This window comes from Talpa europaea, assembly GCF_964194135.1.
Source record: "Talpa europaea genome assembly, chromosome: 6".
Classification (NCBI taxonomy): domain Eukaryota; kingdom Metazoa; phylum Chordata; class Mammalia; order Eulipotyphla; family Talpidae; genus Talpa; species Talpa europaea.
The window spans coordinates 73,008,500-73,032,189 of record NC_140072.1 but is presented as its reverse complement, the minus strand read 5'-3'; the positions used below and the strand labels follow the sequence as shown (position 1 = coordinate 73,032,189).

General features: G+C 44.9%; 1 protein-coding gene across 1 annotated transcript in view; it reads right to left on the bottom strand.

Annotated features, from left to right (window-relative positions):
- ATP12A (ATPase H+/K+ transporting non-gastric alpha2 subunit) overlaps positions 1–23,690 on the bottom strand; it is a gene marked incomplete at both ends in the record, with an annotated part of 196,842 nt that overhangs the window by 118,982 nt on the left and 54,170 nt on the right. Inside the window, 4 exons of the mRNA XM_084234861.1 lie at positions 16,987–17,147; positions 19,313–19,411; positions 21,277–21,485; positions 23,364–23,464. Of these exons, the coding sequence (XP_084090987.1) occupies positions 16,987–17,147; positions 19,313–19,411; positions 21,277–21,485; positions 23,364–23,464 (570 nt within the window). The remainder of the gene's footprint in view (positions 1–16,986; positions 17,148–19,312; positions 19,412–21,276; positions 21,486–23,363; positions 23,465–23,690) is intronic.

Sequence of the window (23,690 nt, the reverse complement as noted above, 5' to 3'; positions counted from 1 at the left end):
GGAAGGAAGGAAGGAAGGAAGGAAGGAAGGAAGGAAGGAAGGAAGGAAGGAAGGAAGGAAGGAAGGAAGGAAGGAAAGAAAGAAAGAAAGAAAGAAAGAAAGAAAGAAAGAAAGAAAGAAAGAAAGAAAGAAAGAAAGAAAGAAAGAAAGAAAGAAAGAAGGAAAGAAAGAAAGAAAGGAGGAAAGAAAGGAGGAAAGAAAGAGTTTCCCAGTCTGTTTCTGCCCTGGGATGTACGAGGGAATTTGGAGGATCTGCTATGCCTCTAGCACTGGTGTCACTTATGTTGAGAGAGTGAGCAAAAACAGGGTTCTCTGAGGCTCTTCTATTGACAAAAAACTTGATCAGTTTTCTTCCCAGTTCTATTTCCTTTCACGTAAGATCTTGGGGTGACTTGTGCTAATTCAGATTACCAAGCAAAAGTTGGGAGATTTTTTTGTTCTGGCATATTCTCCCAACTTTTTTTTTTAAGATTTATTTATTTATACAAGAGCTGGGGTACAGTCAGAGGCACAGGAGGATGAGAGAATTCACCAGAGACAGAGCAGGAAGCAGAACAGGCAGACAGACTAAAAGCACTGCTGAGGGAAGCAGCAGGCCAGGCAAGAGAGGTCTGCTGCACCATGTGGGTTTCTCCCTGGCTGGCCTGGAATCGAACCTGAGCTGCAGAGGCTGCTGACAGCTTCACAGTGTGGCATCAACCCACTGTGCCACGGGGGAGGCCCCCAACTTTTTTTTTTTTATTGTTACTGTTATTACTATTATTTACTCAATATTTATTTTGATGATTGAACTATGTAAGTTTTAGTTTGTGTGAGTCCTTCAAGTTGACTCTTAACACATAAGGAAATGTCTTAGTCTTGTTTTTTAAAATAATGCCTATTTCCATATTTTTCCCCCTCCACCAAACCACCCATACCCATACCCCATCTGTCTTCCTGCCCCATCCTATCCAGTCTTTTCTCTGTTCCCTCTAGTAACCATTATCTTCTTTTTGCTGTGTTCAAGTTTTATTCCCTTTATTGTTTGCATATAATTGTTTTTTTCGGCATCTATATTGTGCAGGTGAGTGAAACCAACTGTTTTCACTTTTTGACTGATTTCACTCAGCATAATCACCTCAAGTTCCATTCATTTTGTTCCAGATGCCCCATTTCATCTTTATTCACTGCTGTGTAGTATTCTATTGAATATATGCCCCATAGTTTCTCTAGCCATTCATCTCTTGAAAGGCACTAGGGTTGGTTTCATGACTTGGCAATTGTGAACAGTGCTGCCATGTACACAGGCATAGATAATTTTTTTTTTGTATTGGAGTTTTCATGTTATTTGGATAAATACCCAAGAAAGGTATTGCTGGGTCATATGTAATTTCCATTTTTATTTTCTTGATATATCTTAATACCATATTCCACAGGGGCTACACCAGCTTACATTCCCACTAACAGTGGATGACAGCTCTTTTTTTCTTTTTAAATCACAATCTTACCAACATTAGTTAATTGCATTCTTTTTTTTCTTTCTTTTTTTTAAATAATAAATTTTATTTTTATATTCCCCATACAATTGCAGCCCCCCCATTCTGACCCCAATCCCTCCCCCTCCCGCCCCCGCCCCCCTAAAAGTGTCTCTGGTTCATAGTTTTTTGTTGATTTTGATTTTCACTTTCTTATAGTTATTCATTTTCCTGGTCCCTTATTTAAGTTTTCTAGATTCCTGCTATGAGTGAGACCATCTGGTATTTTTCTTTTTCTTTCTGGCTTATTTCGCTGAGCATGATCCCTTCCAGCGCCATCCATGTTGCTGCAAATTGCATGTGTTTATCTTTTTTGAATGCTGAGTAATATTCCATTGTGTATATGTACCACATCTTCTTGATCCAGTCATCTATTTTTGGGCATTTGGGTTGTTTCCAAAGCTTAGCTATTGTAAACAGTGCTGCTATAAACATAGGGGTGCAGGTGTTCTTTGGAATGGATGTTTCTGTGTCCTTTGGGTAAATACCTAGGAGTGGAATTGCTGGATCATATGGAAGCTCTATGTTTAGTAGGTCCAGAAATCTCCACACAGCTCTCCACAGTGGTTGGACCAGTTTGCAAAACTGCATGGTATTGTAACAAGAACAGACATACAGACCAATGGAATCGAATAGAAAATCCAGAAATAAACCCACAGATTTATGGTCAACTAATCTTTGACAAAGGAGCAAAGACTATGCATTGGAGCAAAGAAAGTTTGTTCAATAAATGGTGCTGGGAAAACTGGGTCGCTACATGCAAAAGAATGAAGCTTGACCATTACCTCACACCATACACAAAAGTCAACTCAAAATGGATTAAAGAACTAGACATAAGACCTGAAACCATAAAATACATAGAAGGAAAAAAAGGCGAAACACTACGTGATTTGCACATCAAAGACATCTTTACAGACACATCACCCAAAGCAGTGATAGTGAAGGCAAAGATAAACAGCTGGGACTACATCAAATTAAAGAGCTTCTGCACAGCAAAAGAGACAATAACAAAAACAAAGAGAAACCCCACCAACTGGGAGAACATTTTTGCACCCAACACTAATGATAAAGGACTGATCACAAAAATTGCGTTCTTTTTTTGTATGGGCCATTCTCACTGGGGTGAGCTGGCAACTCAGTGTAGCTTTAATTTGCATTTCTTTTATAATAAAGTGATGCTAAATATTTTTTCATAAGCCTGAAGGCCATCTGAATGTCTTCTTTAAGAAGTGTATGTTGAGATCCACTTTTTATTTGGGTTGTTTGTTTTTTTGTTGTTGGATTGCGTAAGCACTTTGTAAATTTTGGCAATTAACCCCATGTCAGATGTATGGTATGCAAATATTTTTCCCATTCTGCAGGTTGTCTTGTGTTTTTGTGATGGTTTCTTTTGGGTTACAAAGCTTCTAAGTTTGATTTAGTTTAACTTGTACATTTTTGTTTTTGTTTCCCTTGCTATTGGGGTTGTATTCACAAATACATCTTTGTGGTAGGTGTTGTGTAGTGTGTTCTCTATATTTCCTTTCAAGACTTTATGGTTTCAGTTCTATGTTCAAGTCTTTAATCTATTTTGAATTAATTTTTTGTATGGAATTACATATTTGTCTTATTTTATTTTTTAGCATGGGCTATTCATGTTTCCCAGCATCTTTTATTAAAAGGCTATCTTTTCTCTGCTGTATGGCTGTAACTGTCCATATTTACACAATTATATGAGCTTTCAATTCTATTCAATTGGTCTGAATTTCTGTTTTTGTTCCAGTACCATACTGTTTTGATTACTGTTGATGTATAATATTGTTTTAAGTCAAAAAGTATAATACTTCCATTTTCCTTCTTTTCTCTCAAGAATATTTTAGCTATTTGGGGCCTTTTGTGGTTCCACATAAATTTGACAATTGTTCTATTTCCTTAAAATGTTATTGATATTTTGATAGATAGTGCATTAGATCTGTAAATTGCTTTGAGAAAGAATGGCCATTTTAATGATGTTACTTCTTCCAATTCTTGAGCACAGGATATCTTTCTATATTTTGGTGTCTTATTTCTTTTAACAGAGTTTTATAGTTATTGTAGTACAGTCCTTCACCTCCTTTGTTAAGTCTGTTCCCAGGTATTTCATTTTTTTGCTGTGATTGCAAATGGAACTTTATCCCTTATCTCCTTTTCTCCTGATAGATTGTTTGCATATAGATATGTTGCTGACTTTTGTGTGCTGATTTTATATCCTGCCACCTACTGCATTCATTATTTCTAGAATGAATTTTTTTTCTTTTTTCTCTAGAATTATTTCTAGAATGAATTAATTTTCTCATTTTTTTTCTCTCTCTAAATGAACAGTGACAGTTTCACTTCTTTTCCAATTTCAATATCTTTTAGGTCTTTTCCTTGCCAAATTCCTTCAGCTAAGATTTCCAAAACTATGTTATATAACAGTTGTAGTGGACATCTCTGGCTTGCCCTGATCTTAGTGGGAATGCTTTCAACTTTTCAATATTGAGTATGATATTGGCAGTAGGATTGTCATATATGACTTTTATAATATTTAGATAAGGTTCCTTTTATTCCCATTTTTGGAAAGGTTTTTATCATAAATGGATGTTAGATCTTCTCTGATGCTTTTTTGGATCATGTTTTTGTCTTCTTTTTTATTGATCTGATGGATTACATACTTAATTTGCCTATGTTAAATCAGTCTAGCATCCCTGTGATAAAGCCTACTTGATTGTGGTAGAGGATTCTCTTGATATGTTGCTGTGTTTGCTTTGCCTAGATGTTGTTGAAGATTTTTGTATCTATAGTCATCAGAGATACTAGACTACTAGACGATACTTAAATCAGAAATGAAACAGGGAGGCCCCTGGTGGCGTAAGAATTAAGCACAGCACTATGAAGCTATCTGCAGCCTCTGAAGCACAAGTTTGATCCCCACGCACCAGGCAACAACACACATGGCTCAGCAGACCTGTCCTCTCTCGCCCGTTGCTTCCCTCAGCAGTGTATTTCAGTCCGTCTGCCTATTCTGTTCCCTACTCTGTCTCTGGTGAATCCTCTCATCGCCCTCCCCCCACCTCTGGCCTGTACCCCAGCTCTGGTATGCATAAATAAATAAATCTTTACGAAAATCGCAACAGATAATGCAGAAATATACAGGATCATACGAACCTACTATAAAAGTCTGTGCAAACAAGTTGGGCAACCTGGAAGAAACGGACTATACTTTTCTGCTTTTGTACTATGTTTGGGTTTGGATCAGGGTGATGTTGGTCTTGTAGAATGTGTTGGGGAGTTTTCCTCCCTCTTCAATTTTTTGAAGAGTTTGAGTAGGATATGTATAAGATTTTCTTTATAGTTTTGGTAGAATTCCAGGGAGAAGCTAGCTGGTCCTTGGATTTTGTTCTTTGGGAAGACTTTTCATAGCTCTTTCAATTTCAGCACTGTGATCCGGCTGTTTAAGCTGTGTGTTTTATCCTGGTTCAATCTCTACCACAAAGATGTATATATGAATACAACCCCAATAGCAAAGGAAACAAAAACAAAAATGTACAAGTTAAACTAAATCAAACTTAGAAGCTTTGTAACCCAAAAGAAACAATCACAAAAGCAGAAAGGCAATCTGCAGAATGGGAAAAATATTTGCATACCATACATCTGACATGGGGTTAATCTCCAAAATTTACAAAGTACTTACACAATCCAACAAAAACACTTTCAAATTTGCCTGCATTTCATTTGGAATCTCTTTTTGTGGCATTTTAAAAAAATATATTCAATCTCTTTTATGAAGAACTGTCTTTGTTCCCAGGTCTCCTTTCTGAGATTTTGTGCCTGCTTATCTACCCTTGACTGACTTTCCAGTATCTCATTTAATATTTTTAATATTGTTGGTTTGATATCGTCATGTATTTTATCTATTTGTGTCCTTTACATTTGTCTTATAGTTTGTCTTTCTCATTTTGTTTTCCCATCTTGTGCAGAGGTTCTCCTTACTTCCCAGGCATGTATATTGCCTTATTTATAAATATTTATATGCATGTGTACAGTTGGGCGTTTTGCTTTCTCTTCTTAGTTTGCCTTGTCATGAGGTGGAGGTGGAGGTGGGGGGGCGGTTTGCTGCAGGGGGCTTAGCTGCCCCTGCCAGGTAAGACACTGGCAAGCAGCTAAGAAAAGGGCCTCACACTGTGGGGCCAAAGTTTAAAGAGCCTCATACAGTGGGGCTGAAGATTTCTTTTCCCTCACACCATAGGGCTGAAGATTAAACATCCCTTTGTTTTTTGTTCTCGGTCATAATAGAAATAATTTCTCGGAATATATATTGGGCAAATAATTATAAGAACATGTTTATACAATATATATAAGTATAATTATAAGCGTAAGAATATTGTAAGTACATGGCATGGAAAATTACTTGCTTAAAAGTTAAACACTGAAAAAAGTTAAACACTGAATAATTTGGCCTACTTGACAGTGGGAAATAATTATTGTGCAAGGGCATGTCTGATAAGCAATCCAGAGCTGGTCATAATAATATTCCTCATATGGAAGTTCCGTAGAGAAGCCTTGTAACGAATCATGAAATTAATTACGATAGTAGCTTCTAAGTAATAGAAAAAAGTTCTAATAACCGATTACAGGGAAGCAACTCGTCTCTAGCTGTAAGTCATATAGATAGAAGAGTCTCCTGATATTGTAGCCTTGGCGACAGGGCGGTACCAAGGACTGTCAGCTAACCTAGGTAGTTGTTTAGGCTGAAATAATGCGTCTAAGTTTTAATTATCTATTAAGTTTTAATTATCTATTAACTTTTAAGATCATTTCTTTTCTTGAAAACACGTAGGCGACAAAATGTCTGTGGGAAAGGAATGTACCAATTGTTTTATTTTGCTTCTATACTTACGATGTTGTAATCCCATTGCTTGCCTTAAATGTACAAATAAAGACCTACTGAGACCCTCAGCAGGAGATCCTTGCACCAATATAAGAGTGTATTGTATCTGCCTCAACTTTCCCTTTCCCCTTCCCTTCAGCCCTTAAGAAAGTTTCGCCTAGGCCGTCTCATCCTTTCAGGGACACCTGACCCGACGTTTTGCCGAAAGCTGGTCTCCGGCAGGTTTTGGGATTTTAATACTCAATATTCTTTTGAGGACCACCAGTTCATTAGCCAACTCTACCTCTTATTTTGTTCCATGGCAACTTGTATCTGTGTTCAGGTTGTCTTTACTTCCCCTCACACCTCCTGTTCTTCAGGAATGGGGGAGGGAGGGAGCTTTCAGTGCCCATGCAGTCCCAGTTTTGGAGTTCCTATTTTCCTGGGTCAGATTCTGCAGAGTTCCCACTGCCTGGGTTGGGCAGTGTCTGACACTGGGCCAACTCCAGTGTCAGCAAAATTCCTCCAGAGAATTTCACGATGTTCTTGGTTTCTCCTGTTGTTGCTTGGGAAGTTGATTCTCAGTCCAAGCACACTTCCCTTCACTTGTTCCTATTCATCCCCATCATTGGCCACCAACCTTAATTCTTGAACTCCTTGGGAAACTCCTGGGGCTGTGGAGCCCGGAGGATTTTCTGGATTTTCCTACAAACATATATTAATCATTTTTAAAGCTGTTTTTAAGGGAGAGGGTGAGGCCAGTCTATCCCAAAATGTTGCAGATAGAATCCTGTTCTTTTAATCTTAAAAGTCCTTATTCAGCATAAAATATTCGTAAATACAACACCAAAATGTATAAACAGGTACATTAATAGCAACAGGACTGGGTAGATTGCTCCAAGGGCTCAGTTCTCCATCCCTTTCTGTATCCGTGCCCTTTGCCCTGTCTTTCTGCAGTATTCCTCCCTCTGACACTAGGAGGGGTTTTTCTCTCCCCAAATACCTGGTTCTAGGACAGGTAGAAGTCACCATTGCCACTCTGAACCTGTACCTTGAGAGGGACTTTGTGATTTTGTCTTTGCCACAAGACAGACCTGTCCAGTTGGCCCATGTTCTGGGGGTAGAAGGAGAACAAGGAGGCACAGTCACCCTTCACAGTGTCCAGGCCAACCCAGCCTACAGTTTCCCCTCCAGCGATGGAAAATACAGACATCCCGCTGAGACTCAGCACAGCCAAGGCCTTGGAACCACATCAACTTAACCCCAGACACTGAAGTGATCAATGTTTAGTGTTGTTTACTGCTGAGGTTTTGTGCTATTTGTCCTGTGGCAGAAGCTAACTGATACATTTAGTAACCACTCTCACATTTTAGGCCTTCTCATTTCAGGTTCTCTCTCTTCCTCCAAGATGGTCTGGTTTCTGCCTGCATGATTGCCCTTCTCTGTTGTCCTCTGCTCTTATTATGAAATACATATACTAACAGATGAAATCACACCCTATGTAAATTCTCTATCTTGACCTTTTACTTGAATGACTTAAAAGACTTCCTAGAGATTAGTTAGAGGTTTTATGATACTATAATTCAGGTAATCCCTATGTTATTGTACATTCAGTTCATCTTTATTTATTTTTATTATTTTTTTAAAGATTTTATTTATTTATACAAGAGCTGAGGTACAGGCCAGAGATGTGGGGGGTGGAGAGGACCCACCAGAGACAGAGCGGGGAACAGAACAGGCAGACTGACTGAAATACATTGCTGAGGGAGCAGCGGGCAAGACAGGAGAGGTCTGCCGCACCATGTGGGTATCTCTCTGGCCATCCAGGAATCGAACCCACAGTGCAGGAGCCGTGGACAGTTTCACAGAGCTGTGCTCAATCCGCTGTGCCACCAGGGAGGCCCATCTTCATTTATTTTAGATTGTAAAAGTTTGTAATAACCTGTTTTTTCGTGTTTGCTGTAGTTTTAAATTGTTTCCCGTAGGACGATTTTTTGAATTATAGATACTGGGTCAAAGGGAATGAATATTTTGATGCAAGTTCTCAGATTGCTTTTCAGAAAGGTTTTACTTTTTACTTTTCAACAAGCTGAATGTGAGTATACATATCTCTTAAATCCCCAAATCACATAATACAGCAGGCTCTGGAATAATATTCTTTCATTCAGTGCTGTTTTGTTATAATGTTGATGAGGAAAAAACATGGTCAGACAGGAAAAAACTGTCTATGGAGTTGCATGTTCTTCTCCTCCCACATCCTGAAGAAATACATGTTAGGTTCCTTGGTGGGTCTCAATAGTCCCAGTGTGAGTGGAAATGTGTGTGGGTGTGCCCTGTGATGGAAGGGCGCCCTGTCCAGGTCTGGGTCCTACCTTGAGTCTTGATCACCAACTACCCAGGACCCTGAACTGGAATAAGCAAATTGGAAAAGGAATGAATGACTGTTGATGATTGTATAAGAAATGTTGGGGGAACATTCGAAATTTGGTGATGTTTTTGTGGCCAGAAATATACAGTGGGAACTTAGCTCTTGTTTATATCAATTAAGCTATGGTGAAATTGGTTTCATTATACATCATTTTGCTTAAATCTCTCAATGTTGTTAAGAGAAGACTCACTTTATTTTAGTTAATTATTTTAGGTAGATAAAAGGGCAACAAATAAAATTATCAGTTTCATATAATTTTATGAGTTTGTATTTCCTTTCTTTCAGGACTATTTGCACTTCTTTATCCTGATAGAAAAAAAATATCTACTAATGGTAAATTTCTGACCTAGAGAACACTATTTTATATTTTTATGTGATCACAATAGCTATAAATGCTTTCCTTTGGAATTTTTCCTATTACTTTAAAGATTCTTTTAAACCTTCATAAAACTTCTACCCCTTGTCCATATGGATAGTGTAGTTGATCAGTGAGCATTTGCTGATTAAATGAATGATTTTTTTGACCAATATTCTCTGATCCTAGTTTCCTTCTCAGCAAAATATCCCTGTTGGTCACTTTTCTCCACTCTCTGATAGATTTGTCTCCAAAGCTGCAAACAGTGTGTGGGACACAAGCAGGGCTGGGAGGTAGGACAGCTTGTAACACTGAACCCCCAGGAGGAGATGGGGGCTGGGGAACATGGCAGCCCAAAGCTTCTGTGGTGAAGTGGGCTCTGGCCTAGAGGTCCCTCCTACCTGCAGCTCAGGGAAGGCTCTGTATCCAGGTGCTGCCCAGATGCTCCACTCCTGGGAACCAGAGCCCTCAGCATCTCCTTTGTTGTCACCTTGAGGGGGCTGGCCTGGTCCTTGGGCTTGCTGGGAGCTAGGAAGAAGAGGAGTGAGAAGTGTCCTTTCATCCCCTTCAGTCAGAATAAAAGAGAGACCTCTTTGACCTCTTCCCTGAGGTTAGAGAAGGATGTGTGATTAATGTGACAACACACTGACAAGTCCTGGATTCCCTGGATCTACACCCACACTGTCTTCCTGACTAGCAGGTAAACAGTTTTTCAGTAATAGGCAGCAGAATATACCACCCTAAAATATGCCACCTTGGCATATTGGAAAGAAGTAGAAGCAATAGAACTTATCTTTCCTCCTTCCTTTTTGTCTCAAAGCAGGACTTAAATTTTTAAGATATTCCCCTCCCCTCTCTACCAGGAGGGACAAATGTCAATGAGAAGAATATTCTAGACTATCAGCAGTCCAGAGATGGCACGAGAAGAACCTACCTTGAATAAACCAGCTCTCATCTACCTGTAATTTCTCCAGAGGTTTACTTTCTTACAATTTGACATCCTAGAAACTCAAAGTCCTTTACTTTTTTCTTGTCACTATTCCCAAAATGTGTTGTTCTTTTGTTAAGATGCTAGATGAGTCCAAGTTCTAACCACTCACAGAAAGTCACTCCTCACTGAGTGCTCCCGTGGGTGTGCCTGCATATGTGTATGAATTTCTGGTTTTCTTTTCCTTTCCTTGATCTTCTGTCAGGATGGAGTCCCAGTTGAGAATTAAGATGGGTAGAGGAAAAGGATTCCCTCCCCCACTTTTAAACCATGCTGGTTGTGCCCTTGCAGATGACAAGGCTCCTTCTATGGATCTCTGTCCTCACCTTTGAGGCCTGTAGGAGAGGAATGCCACCTCATCCTACCCACTGCATTGATCTATAGGGTTACATGTTCCTGCCACACCCTTATACCACACCCTGTACTACAGTCTTCACAAATCCTTCATCTAGAATGTACCAGGTGCTTCCGGCTGGGGTCCTGATTAATACATTGTTATACACTTCAGTGTCCCTTTAGGCAAATCAGTTCTAGATATCAGTTTCTTCACCTTGAAATGGGAAAGTGGGCTATCTCTAGGGCACCTTTTGGCCTCAGGACTCATTCGCGAGTCATACCTGAGCTTCCTCATCTTCATGTCTGGGTCAACTCGGTCCCTTTCCAGTAACACCTTCTTAACACCTCTGCTGGTTAAGACCCTCCCTTTATTTCAAAGCCTATCTCAAATGGTCATGAAACTTTTCCTGATACAGACATCTTTAAATCTCTAGAACCTTGTATTGTGCTTACTTGTTCTTCCAGACACCCCTATCCCCATGTCAAAGATAACAATAAATATCTGTCTAGTGAAATTACCCTCAGGTTGTAGTTCATGGTGCTGACTGGAAAGTATTTGCTCAAGAACCACAATATTGAGGGCAGAGTCCCATGTAGATCCTGGGACTCCAGCTTCCTCCTTTGCCTTTCCTTTGTGTGATTCCTCTTTCTAGAGTCCCTGATCCTCCAGGGCCTCAGGTGCTATGAAAATAGCAGGAGAGTAGATTCCTCTCCCTTTGCATGTAGGAGTCTTGAATGATCTGTATCAGCTGTCCAAACTCCTTAAAAGAGGGTTTTGGTAGGCGAGATCTTCTTGGAAGAAGGACTGCTATGGCTGGTGGAGGGACTGGAATGGAGGTAGGAGCAGGCAGACTCTGAGATTACATCCCCTAGGCAGAACCTCAGTTCTGCCATGTAACTAAAGCTCTCTGAACCCTACCATAATTCAGGTAACCCCACCTCATCTTTATTTTTTTCACATTTTATTTAAATTTTATTTTTTATATTCCCCATACAATTACAATCCCCTTATTTTGACCCCAAGCCCTCCTTTCCCCGCCCCCCACCCCCCATAGAGTGTCTCTGGTTCATAGTTGTTTGTTGATTTTGATATTTTCTTTCTTATAGTTATTCTTTTTCCTGGTCCCTTATTTAAGTTTTCTAGATTCCTGCCTCCTCATCTTTAAATGGAGCTAGTAAATAGTATCTTTTACATAAGGTTGTAGCGAGGATTAGATTTGAGAGCAGACAGTACCAGCAAATGCAAGCAGCACTTAGATTTGAGAGCTTATCGCAGTACCAGCCAATGCAAGCATCCAATAATTATTATGAAAAGAGGATGAAGAGAAGAACAGGCCATGTATTTAAACACATGGGTAGAAATTAAGTCAACATAGCAAACAAATCTATCTCAGTATATTGTCCAGCTTGGAGGAAGAGCAAAATACCAGGTGCTACATTCCATGGAGATGGTGTTTCAAAGGAAGGAGAGTTAGAAGGAGGTGGGGTGGGAATATGAAGTTTTGAGTCAGCCAGAATGTGGCCTCATTCCCAACGGTGGGAAAAACCCCGAATAGTGACACAAGTTCTGATGAGTTCCTCACATCAGTGAACAGGGTGCTACTAAGGGTAGGGAGCCATGTAATCTTGTAGCTGGGTTTGAGTTTTAAGCCATATTAAATCTAACTAAGAAAAAGAACATTCTCAGTGCCAGGGCACTAAGGGTCACATCCTAAGACTATGGCCATTGTGTGAAAACTTTGGGGCTGATGCCTGTCTCTACCTTGCACTTTGAGGCTCCTCATGTGAAAGTAGAGGCTTGGGCTTCAGAATCGTATCGCTCATCAGGTGAGGGTCATGTTGACAGGCAGACAGAAGCTGTTCATCAATCTGAACAGAGGCCTAGAAAGAACAGACCAGCCTGTAAATTTCCTCTAGGGTCCTGGGCCCGGGAGACTAGTGGGGGCTGAGGGCAGCGTCACTGTTAGTACAGGCACATGTACTTTGTAAACTTAGGCTGCCTCATTTCCATGTGGCCAGCCACTGCCTGCCCAGTACTCTGGGGGCCCAGGCACCCACCCCAGGACAGTGAAGACCCAATATGAGCCTATGCCTCCTGTTTCTGTGGCCTCAGTTCCCTCAGAGACATTTGCTGTCACTTGAATTCTGCCCTATTGAATTGGGGGAGCTCAGGAGGGGCTTCTGAACAGACACCTCCTTCTCTGTGACAATGTGATTCATAAGGCAGGATCTGTGACTTGTGCTGAGGGATCAGCCTGCAGACTGGGGACATTGTCTTGACAATATCTTGGAAGGGATAAAGGTTAACCTCTGGGCACAGACAGCGCAGCACACCCTGGGTTTCTGATGAGAATGCGGGGCCATCTGCTGGGCACAGGCCTGCGTGTGCATATGTGTTGTAACATACATATTTATGAGTGTGTCTGAATGCTGTGTGTAAGTGAGTATGTCGCAGTGTGTGATGTGTTCTTGCGTATGGTTGTATGTGGCATATATATGCATGAGAGTGTGTGCCTATGTGTGCATGTAGTGTGTATGTGAATATGTGCTAACCAAACTAACAATGAAGTGGGTGCCCCTCTTCCTGGTACCAACTAAGGGAAACAAGTCAGGATGCAGCTGGTCTGGCCCCATAAATAGAATGCACCTCAGAAAAATGGTGTCCTTGTGGAGAAGCAGTGTTTAGAAACTGCCGTCTCCAGACAAATCAGTGTTTTCAAAGACTGTTTACTACGAGATGCATGACATGGCTAAAACCCCCAGACCCCAAAGATATGGTTCTAGATATGGTAAATCTTTAACAACCCGCTGTGTTTTCCTCGATGTCTACATGCCATCAGGTAGATACATAAACTGGGCCTTTACCTGGGTTTTCTTGATCTCTGTAGAAATCATGGAAATGTTTCTTGTGACCCTTCTGAGCGCACTGACTACACACGGTCTCACTGAGAAACCCAGAATGTGGGCAGCTTTCCTAGAGCTGTTCCTGGAGTCTGTTCTCACTGTCGATTCTTTAATAGTCACTGAATTCTGCTTGCCTAAATTCATTTAAGTCAACATATATGCTTATTTGTGGTTGTGTATTGGTGTGTGATGTGGGCATGTGTGCGTGTAAGCGCACACGCATGCGAGTGCCAGATGAGCTTCCATAATCCCAGGGTGCCTGTGGAGTTGGTCTGACATGCAGTCACGCTCAGCTGCCTGAGACCCTTTACCTCTCTGCCCTCCCCAGCTGGGGGCTTGAGTGCATGAGACAGTGCAGATGCCAGGGCGTTGGTCACTCTGTCCAGCTCTGACTGAAAACCCGGGGGACACACAGTGGCACCTGGAAAAGGAACACATGGGACAAGGGCCTCAGACACATTCATCTCATCTGTCCTCAGGTGCCCACCCCACTGCCCAAGACTTCAACTTTGCCCCATTTTGAAGACTAGAGTGGTCATGTGTATGCACTCACCCTTTGATTTTATTTTCCCCTCCCACCCCAGAACCCACTTCTGCCACTCTCCCCCTCTTGGGCTGCCAGTCCAACATGCTGAATCCATCTGGATTGAACCTGAAGAACATGGTGGGGTTCATGAATGGTTTCATTTTTATAACTGCTGTTTTCATTTCCTATATATTTCATGATTTTTTATTTTTTTTTTTAAGAGCTAACCATCTTTTATTGATATGGCTCATCTGTGACCTGTGACTGTCTCAGCACTGTTAAGTGGTATGCTTTGTGTGTGCATTCCTCAGGCTGCCTATGACCTCAGGGCCTGCTGTGCAGGAGCTCATGCCTACCACTGTCTCCAGAAACAGCCAGTGAGACTCCCAGGGACGCCCACCCAGAGGATGGTTTTGACAAAGTGTTTTTGTTTTTTTGTTTTTTTTTTCTGGGTTATTGGTCATGGAAAAACCAGCACAGGTGCTGAACCTCAGACCTGAACACACTCTTCAAGTGACTGGCCCTGTCTGAGGAATAACTGATGGTGTGGAACAGCCCAGGCCCCCTGGCCTCTCTTTCCACAAGGGCCAGGGGACTCCCTGGGAAGGACTGTGGGCTGGGGTCTTGGAACTGAAGCCTAGTGACAGAGTGGTTGCCCCCCGGGTCTCATGAGGCACATTCCTATGCATGCCCTTTCAGCCAGAGATGGCAGATGTGTGCACAGATATACAGTAGAAGTCAGGTTCTGGCTTGGCTCCTCCCCTTTCTACAGGATGGGTGGGTTCTTAGCTTCTCAAAGGCATACTATAAAATGGGGGTGATGTCATCACCCAAGTTTCCTGTGACAGTCAGATGGATCAAACAAAGTAGTGCCTGCCTGCTGTGTACAGTAGCAGTTGGGGCTGTGGAGGACAAGCCTGGAGAAGTTAGGGCCCCAGAGTCCCTAGAACCAAGGAGCTATGCACAGGCTGGGCAGGTCACTTCCTCAAATGACCCTGGGTGTGGATGTCCTGGGGCATGCGGCACTCAGCCCCTGTTGATGAGAATAGGATGCTTCCCTGCTGGGAAGCTCCAGGGGCCATTTAAGGAAATTTCCATCAAATATTTTAAATGCTAGCTGAGTTAAAATATAGAGAGCAGCCTTATTTTTCAGATTACACTGAAGAGATGGATACAAGTGATCTGATAACAGTATGCACCACATTATGGGCTGTTTTGATATTTTTCCTGCCCAAATTAAAAGAGGCTATAAAAAGATTTTTTTCTCTATATAGCTCTTTATGAGATTCAAGGAAACTCAAGAAGTTCAAGGAAGTGTCACCTGGGCAAACAGTACCTCCTTTCCTTGAAAGTCACTTTTTCCTCTCTAAAATGGGTGAATGGGCTTTCAGGAGCAACCCTGGGGAAGGGTAACATGGAGGATTCCCTTTGGGGCTAAAGTTCTTGCTTGTATGTGTATATAAAACTGCATGAAGAAAACTACCTTTAATACTCATGTTACTCCTGATAGTGCCAGTTTCATTCCTTTTTAGTTTTTAATATTTAAAAAATTCTGATTGCAACCTACTAAGCTGATTTCTAATAAGCCACAATCTGTGATTTGGTGAGCTGTTCCAGGAGAGAGAAAGGCCCTGAGACCTGGATGCAGACATGGGTGACTCACACCAACAACCTTGGGTTTTCTAGCCTGGGCCTCGGGTCTTCACCGAGCATGCTTTGGGGCTGGGAAAGTCCTTGCTAAATCCACTGCCTGCAGAACTTGAGACTAGTCTTGCTGGTAAGAGATGCTGGGTCAGGAAACAGGTTGGATTCTGTTACCTGGACAAAGAGCCCTTGTTCCCGAAGGTCCCTTCTCAAGGGACTGTGGCAGCTGGGCAGGGGCAGCCTGGTCTCTGTGCGGCACTCACGGTGGGAGAGGGGCCAGAAGCAAAAGGACCCTGACACACAAAGGAAGGGGCACCCACCATGGCAGCCAGAGAGCTAATGTGCTTCGCTTGGTGCCCCAAACAGGGGCATCAGAGCTGCTTGGGAGCAGTTGGGAAACCACATACAGGGGTGCATGCTCAGGATCCATGCAGAGCTCCTCAATCTCCAAGCATAGCTGTTAGTCAGCGAGCATGTGTGGTGCCCAGGCACATGCCCTCAGACCCTACCTGTTTTCTGCCACAAGCTGTACCTGTAAACTCAAAACCCAGGTGGGCATAGACACATACTCCCTGCATGGAGGGCTGATGCCCAGGCCTAAAGGAAGAAGCTTTTGTAAACTGGAAGAGCTTTAAACTTGTCTGGGTGGCAGGAGCATTTCCAGATACTGGATATTGTAGGAGGGGCTTCCACAGTGTCCACAAAAGAGCAAACAAATATTAACTGCTGTCCTAGCTGTGGGGTCAAGTGGACTGTAGCTATCCACTTATATCTTCTGTGCTGATGGATCTTCTGTTAGGGGCACATATTACTTTTTCCACTTAGAAAAAATGCTGAAGGTATGAACTAGGGAGACTGTCAAGAGCCTCAGCAGCCTTGTCCCCCTGACCTCCTAGACACCAGGCCATCAGTCAGCAGAAGATCTGCAGAATATTTATTGAACCTCCCCTTGACCCAGGACTATCTCTATGCGCAGGTGGCTGCTGCCTAGTTACAGACAAGGATGCTGAGTGCCTTGTGAGGTGATAAACAGGAGATGCACATGTAGGCACTATGCAGAGTTAATGTTAGGACTCTCCACTTGCTGTCACGGCCACAATTAAGCCTGCTTCTCACCTTGAGGATGCAGCCAGAATTCCCATTGAGAAGTTGCAAAGTGGTTGCCCCACAATCCTTTGCTCTGCCCAGTGTTCGTCCTGGCAGCAGCTCTGGCCCTTGTCTCCATCTCCACATCTCCACTCCTGCACAGAACTTGCCGCTCAGTAGGGGCGAGGCCCTGAAGAAGCTCCTGGGAGAAGCAGGGAGGGTCACTATCTCAGCTATGAGTGCCCTTCTCGGTTTAGGCAATATTCAGAAGGGGAAGTGTGGTGGGCCCCAGGCCAGTAGGAGTGATGCCGGCGCAGTTGTCTGGGAATTGATCTGACCTTGAGCCCCTGGAGCTGCTGGCTGGCACCCCTGTAGAAGACCAGAGAGTCGCTCCTGTGCTGGCTCAGCTGGGCTGCCACATGCAGGCTCTGGTCCTCGAGCTTGTCATAGAGTGTTCGGACACTGAAGTCCTCCAGGGCCTTTGATGGAAATGGCTTCCCTGCAGGAAGAGGGCTTGGAGTGAGACAGCAGGATGAGCACAGGGTCCTAACAGGGGTGAGGGAGGGGAGGAGGGGTGAGGTTTAAGAGTGGGGAAGGGGGCTGGTTTAGCTGTTACCCTTCTCATCAGGGCATTGCAGACAGGCTGAGGCAGCAGAGGAGGGTGTTCCCTACAAGAGGCCTGCTGGAGGAGGAAGTGTGCTCAGGGAGAAAACGTGGTGCTGGGGAGGAAGGAGCAGAAGGCAGCAGTGTCTGCAGAGGGAAACTCCTCCCTGGGTGTGTCTGACAAGGGCCCTAAACCTTATCTGGGGTCTGGTGTCACCAGTACGAGGGGACAGTGTTGCCCTCTGCTGTGCTGAGACTGGGTGGGAGGAGATGGTTCTCTTCTTGCCACAAACCTGGCAGTCTTTGAGGAGGTTATTTGCTGACTCCCCTAGGCCATTTATGACTGGGTGGCCCTGCCTCTTCCCTCAGCTTAAGTCCATCCTGCTGTGCCCACATCCCCTAAGATCCTGTTTCCAGGGTAGCAGCTCTTGTCCCTTCTCTCCCACTGCTCTGGGGACTCCTGTTCACTTGGCCTGACTCTTCTCAGAGTCCCACAGCATTAGCACTGCCCTGGCGTATGGCAGGTGCTTTAGTACTTGTTTGGCTAAGATGCCTCCTTTACCCTCAGGCCAGGGCATAGGATCCAGGCTGACTTAAGGAGACAGTTGACTTCAAACAAGTTTACCTCCTTTGGGGCTGTTTCTTGCTGTCTCAGGGCCAAGGGGGACTCTCACATCCTGAAGGAACCCCCATCGCCTTTGGTTTTAATCTCCCTGACCTTCTTCTCTCTTGAAGCAGCCTGCTCTGCCAGGACAGGTGTGGACGAGAGCGCCTCTCTCCCCACCTCTCCCCTGGGAGGCAGGGTCCTGAAGAAGGCAGGCAGGTGGTCAAGGCAGTGTGCGGAGGCACTTGAGGGGGGTCTGATTGGTGTTCCCTACAAGATCACGCTGCCTTCTCTCAGGTTGGTGAGTGTGGAGGGAGTGTGGGAGCCCCATTCACCCTGGCAGTGACATGGGCGGTTCTTCCGAGCAACAAACAGCTGCCCCACTCCACGCAGACCCAACACTTCCTTCCCTTCCTCTCTCTGTGCCAGGTTTGTGGAGACAGGGGAACCATCTCCCCCCCCACCTCAGGGTAGGGTCTATGTCTGAGCCACCAGCAAATAGTGTGGGAAGGAGAGGGAGGTCAACTTTTTCAAAGGTGGAACTGAGGCCATCAAGATCTTTCTCTCCTCACAAGTCCCACAGTGAAGGGACACTTTAACCCTCCCTTCTAGGACCAGTGCTGCCACCAAAAGAACTCTGCCAACATCCAGGTGAGTCCCACCAGGCCTACTTCCTCCTGCGGGAACCCCCAAAGGGGGCTATATTTGAGGGCTACAGTGTCGAGGTCAACCTCCAGTCCTGATTCGTGTCCACCCTGTAAAGCTGGTCACCCATGTTGGTGGGGGGTAACATATGGGGTGGGAAGAGTATATTTCCCCAGGACTTAGTCTTTTCTGTCTTCACTGTCCAGAGCTATTATCTAGAAGGGGGTGACCAACATTTAATCCCCATGCAAAGACATAGTTAGGGATAGCCTATGCTAGAGGTAGCCTATGCAAGGCCTGTCTTAAACAGTGTGTGTGTGCGTGTATACATACAAATGTGAGTCCCTTAGTTTCTCTTAAGCCCAAGGCAATAATAGTTCTCCAGGTGCAAAGAAAAATGTTGTACTATCCAGGGGCAAGTATATGATCTTATAAAGAGATTTTGTAAATAATCCTCATTTTGGCCCCAGCAGTGAGTTGGAGAATTTTCTTGAGTCCCTGAGAACTCCTGACGACCACAGTAGGGGTGAAAGTGTGCTTGCCTCAAATTCAGCAGCACCCTCTTTCCAGCCCTCATCATCTGGGGACCTTGGGAGGATCACTAATATTTCCTTGTGCCCCAGTCTCTTTGTCTATAAAACAGGAAGAGTGCCACACCTGAAAACACCCATGTTTGGGAACCATTGTGAATACCATATGCAGAGCATGAAGTATCATAAACATTCAACATTCTAGAAATATGAAATGTTCCCCAGAGTGTGCACCTGTTATAGGCAGGATGGAGAGCAGAGGAGAGGAGAAGAAATGCCTACCACACCAGTGTGGTACCTGGACCTGGGCTGATGGCTTTTTCCCTGGAATCAACTCCTTCTCCAGAGCCCTGAGAACCATGGTCTTCATGGAGGGGAAAGCTGAAAAGAAGCAGCAGCCTCAGTGCATGGACACACAGGGTGATGCCTGCTCATGTGGACTCCAAGCTAGCTGTGAACATCATCGCTAAGTATAGGAAGGAGTTCTTCCCAAGTCCACCAATGCAAGGTTCATTAGTATGGGCAGGACCAGAGCGAATGGTAAGATCCTTAGGCTGGAGCAGGAATGAGGCAGGTATGAGGGGTGAAGGGAACTCACCTTTCCTTGAGGGACAAATATTCACTGGGCATGTGGGTTTCCCTGAGTTCCCTCCATTGAGATCTCCACTCCCTCATGGGATAGGCATGAGCCAGTGGGGGTCTCAACATGAGGCCCAGGCCTATCAGCAGCATGGTTGCCAAGCCAACAGTCAGTAGCACTCCTGGAAGATAGGAGAATGTTGGAAAACAGCACTTGGCATTTACCTCATGACTCTTGTCTTGGAACTAAGATTGACTAAATTGCTCCTAGAGCACAAGAGGAGCAAAAAACTTTACATGTAAATTCCCTTTGAGGCTTATTTTCATAGATTTAACTTATCTACTAATGATGTAACCCAGTCACGTGAAGAAGTGACACAGAGTAGGGGTGTTGGAGGAAGAGAGGACTACCCAAGATGCTTTTGAGGAACAATCAAAATGGAAGTTCCTGTTGTTTGAAAGAAAAATCTCCCCCTATTTGGAATTAGTCAAAAAACTTTAGTCATTCCTTTCCCCTTAACCTGCTTCTAGTGAATAAAATTTAACTCCTTTGTGCTCCACTCTATTTCCTAAAAATCAATATAAACCTCTTCCCTTTCATAGGTGGGAAGATTGATTTGAACTCCAGCCTCCTTGCCACTTGCCTTGCAATAAAACTCTTTCTTTGCCTGATGGCAAAGTAATTGGCTTTATGCACAATGAGTAGCAAGTCCAGTATTTGGTGAGTTTCTTGATCCTGTTGCTTTGGGGCTTTAATTTTTCATAATTCCCTGCAGAAAAGTGCTCAGCAAGTGGGAGAAGGGGCTGCATGGAAACAGGTGTCCAAGTGGGTATCCTCTCCCATCCTGCTGTGTGGTCCTTCCCTGGCTTATCCTGGATTCAGGCTGCACTCTGAGTGGGCTTGCTGTCCCCACCTCTTTCCTGAGGCGTTGTGCCTCAGCCAGTGCAAGGTCACATTCTCCCCATCTGGGCAGAAGATCATTATTTTTTTTTTTAAGATTTATTTATTTATTTATTTATACAAGCACTGGGTACAGTCAGAAGTGCGGGAGGGTGAGAGAATTCACCAGAGCCAGAGCGGGGAGCAGAGCAGGCAGAAGGACCGAAGTACACTGCTGAGGGGAGCAGCGGGCGGCAGGAGAGGTCTGGGCGCCATGTGGGACCCTTGCCTGGTGGCCGGGGATCGAACTGGTGCTGCGGAGGCTGCAGGCAGCTTCGTAACTCAGAGTTCAACCACTGCACCCGGGAGGCCCAGGGAGATCATTATTAACATATCTGGGGCTCAGTCTCAAGAACTAAATGCAGATTGCCAACAGTGAAGTAGAAGAAAGAAGATGGGAGGATCCATACAAGAGTTTGGAATAGGCATGTCTGCGATCTTGAGATTCTACTCAAATCCCATTTCTCATAAAGGGAACCGAGTACCTGGTAGCTCTCAGGACTGAGGTGTGTGGGAAGTGGAAGGGAGAGTGAGGGTGAAGAAAATTTTATCTGATTTTCTTTACCTAGCAAATAAAGTCCCAATTCCTGGACAAGGATTCATCCTGGACAAGGGTGACCTTGTCCAGAGTCACAGACATGGCTGCATATTTATCTGGCGATCTTGCTGTGCAAGCCTCCCCCCACCCAATCCCTTGGTATTGGCCCCTCTGGCCTTGGGTGAGTACCTGTGATGGCAACCCAGTTTGGTCCCAGGTTTGACAGCCTATGCCTGAGGATGCCATGCCTGGTAAGCTGGTACGGGGAAGAAGGCTGCATGGGAGATAAGCCAGGGTCGCAGGCCATCCCTTTCTTTACCAGCACCACAGCCATGCTCTCTGGCCGCCCATTGTCCTGAAACAGGTATGTGCCAGGATCTAGAAACTGGTGTGCAAACCTGGGGGGAAGGGAAAGGGGAAGGGTCAGAACATGGGGAAGATTGGCCTTGACGGACTGCCTCCACCATCCTGTCCCGGGCAACCTTGAACTGAAGCAGGCCCTTCTCCCACATGCTGGAGAAAGGTAGTCCAGGAAGTTGCTTGATTCCATTCCCCCCATTCCTCCCCATGCTCTCAGGAAGTCTTGCTGGCCTACGGTTTCATCTGACTTCACCATTTACAGCATCTCAGTCTCCCCTTCTCCCCTGCATCCTTTTGTTGGAGATGTGGAGAACTGCAGTTCCTACCAACCTTAGGCACCTTGTTCTGTTACCTTGAGAAGTTGAGGTGAGTCTCTCTCACCAGGTGGCTGAGTCTCCTGAAAGCCCCAAAATCCCAGTGGGGGTTGCTGTTGAACAGATGTTGCTTCTGGTATACAGGATAGTGACTGGCTGAGCGATCTGGGAAATGACCAGGCTGGGCTGAGTTCTAGAGGCCTCAGTCTTGGGACTTCTGCCCCCCAACCCTAACCCTGGAACAAAGCATCTTGTCTTCAGGAGAGTGAGCAGAAATGCAAAAATGTTTCCAATGAAATTACATCTTCCCTTACCTCATGTATGTAATGATGCATTTAACAACTTAGTATTAGGCCATGACCCTCCTCCCCTCAGCCCTGTAGAGAGCATGTACCAGCACATTTGCTGTGCTCTAGGCAGGCCTGGCCCCTGTACACAGCAGGCCTGGCCCCGGTACACAGCAGGCACTCAATATAGGCTGTGGGATAACTGAGTGAATGAGCAGCGTGGACAGGGCACCTAGCAGAAATGCATGTCACCCAACCTGTCCATTCTTTCTGCGCAGAGGTCTTTCCTGTGCATAGCGTTGGTTGTCTTCCCAAGCACGACCTCTCGCCCATCCCCCCACAAAGACGTGGCGCTGATCTCTCCTCCCACATAATGTGGATAAGATAGAACACAACTGTGTTCATTCACAGGCATAAACACAAGTCTTGGTGAGGGTGGGGTCCTAGTGGGATTTGGAGAACTGGGCCTGGAAACCAGGGCACAGAAGTCCAATTTGGAATTCATTTCCTGGGATTCACTTCCCTCTTTGATTCTCTCTGCCTGAGAACTTGGGCAGTTCCTCTTGCCTATGGTCCTCTATCTCCTGTGCCTGTAGAGCTACAGACTGTTGGATCTCTCCCCGTCTCAGCCCAGCAATCCAGGATCTTGGGGCACCCTAGATCTTGGGCCCATCCACTCATGGTGGTGCCCTGGAAAGGCCAGTGGGTGATGAGGAGGAACTATGATCTCCAAGGCTATCTATCACTCAGCTCATGGCAGGTGGATGCTACGCCTGCAGGCATAAGACTAGGAGGGATCTGTGCACCCACAGCCATCAGTGAAGGCTGCCTCTTGGAGGAGGACTCAGGCTTGTTCTGTGTCTTTTAAGTTGGAAGTCCAGGAAGCTGGGCTTCAGTTCAGTGTGAAGAAGACAATCCACATAAACCCAGGAGTCCTGAGGTGGAGGGAGTTGCAGGGAAAGGGCCTGGGAGGGCTTTTCACAGAGCAGAACTTCTGGAGGACCGGATTCCTGGCAGAAGTTGATTCAGTGAATCTCCACTTTCCCCTAAGACACAGAGGTCTGACCACCCCCATGCGTGACAGGGACGGGGACATCTGCTCCATGGAAAGGAGGCCCATGGTGCAGTGACCAATTAGGTCACTTCTGTCACAAGCAGGGGCCACGGCACAGGACTGTGACTGTTACTGCAGAGGTTTAGTCTGTATGTGAGGTCACGGGTCAGAGGGGAGAGGTGTGGGGTCTGACAGCTGGCACTCACTGTGAGGAAGAATATGAAGCTGGAAGAGAATCACATCCCCCACCAATAAACAGACCATAGGGTTTGGAATGTGGGAATGGATGTTGGGGTCTTGGTGGTCTTCTGGACCTGCAGTCTGATGGTGCCTTTGGAGAAGGGGGCCGGACACAGGTGTTCCTGGAAGAGTTTGGGGAAGGAAAGCTGAGAATCTGGGTTCATGCCGAAGGCACATTTGCTCCCCACTGCCCCATGCTATCTGTTGGGAGCAGTTCCAGGCCTTCCAGACCCTTTCCCTCCAAGGGCTGTTTTCCTATGTGGCCTCCTGTGATCCTTGCCACACACTAACCCCCAAACACCTGACACAGAGCTGAAGAGCTTCTGAGGGGCTATAGGTTTTCCCCAT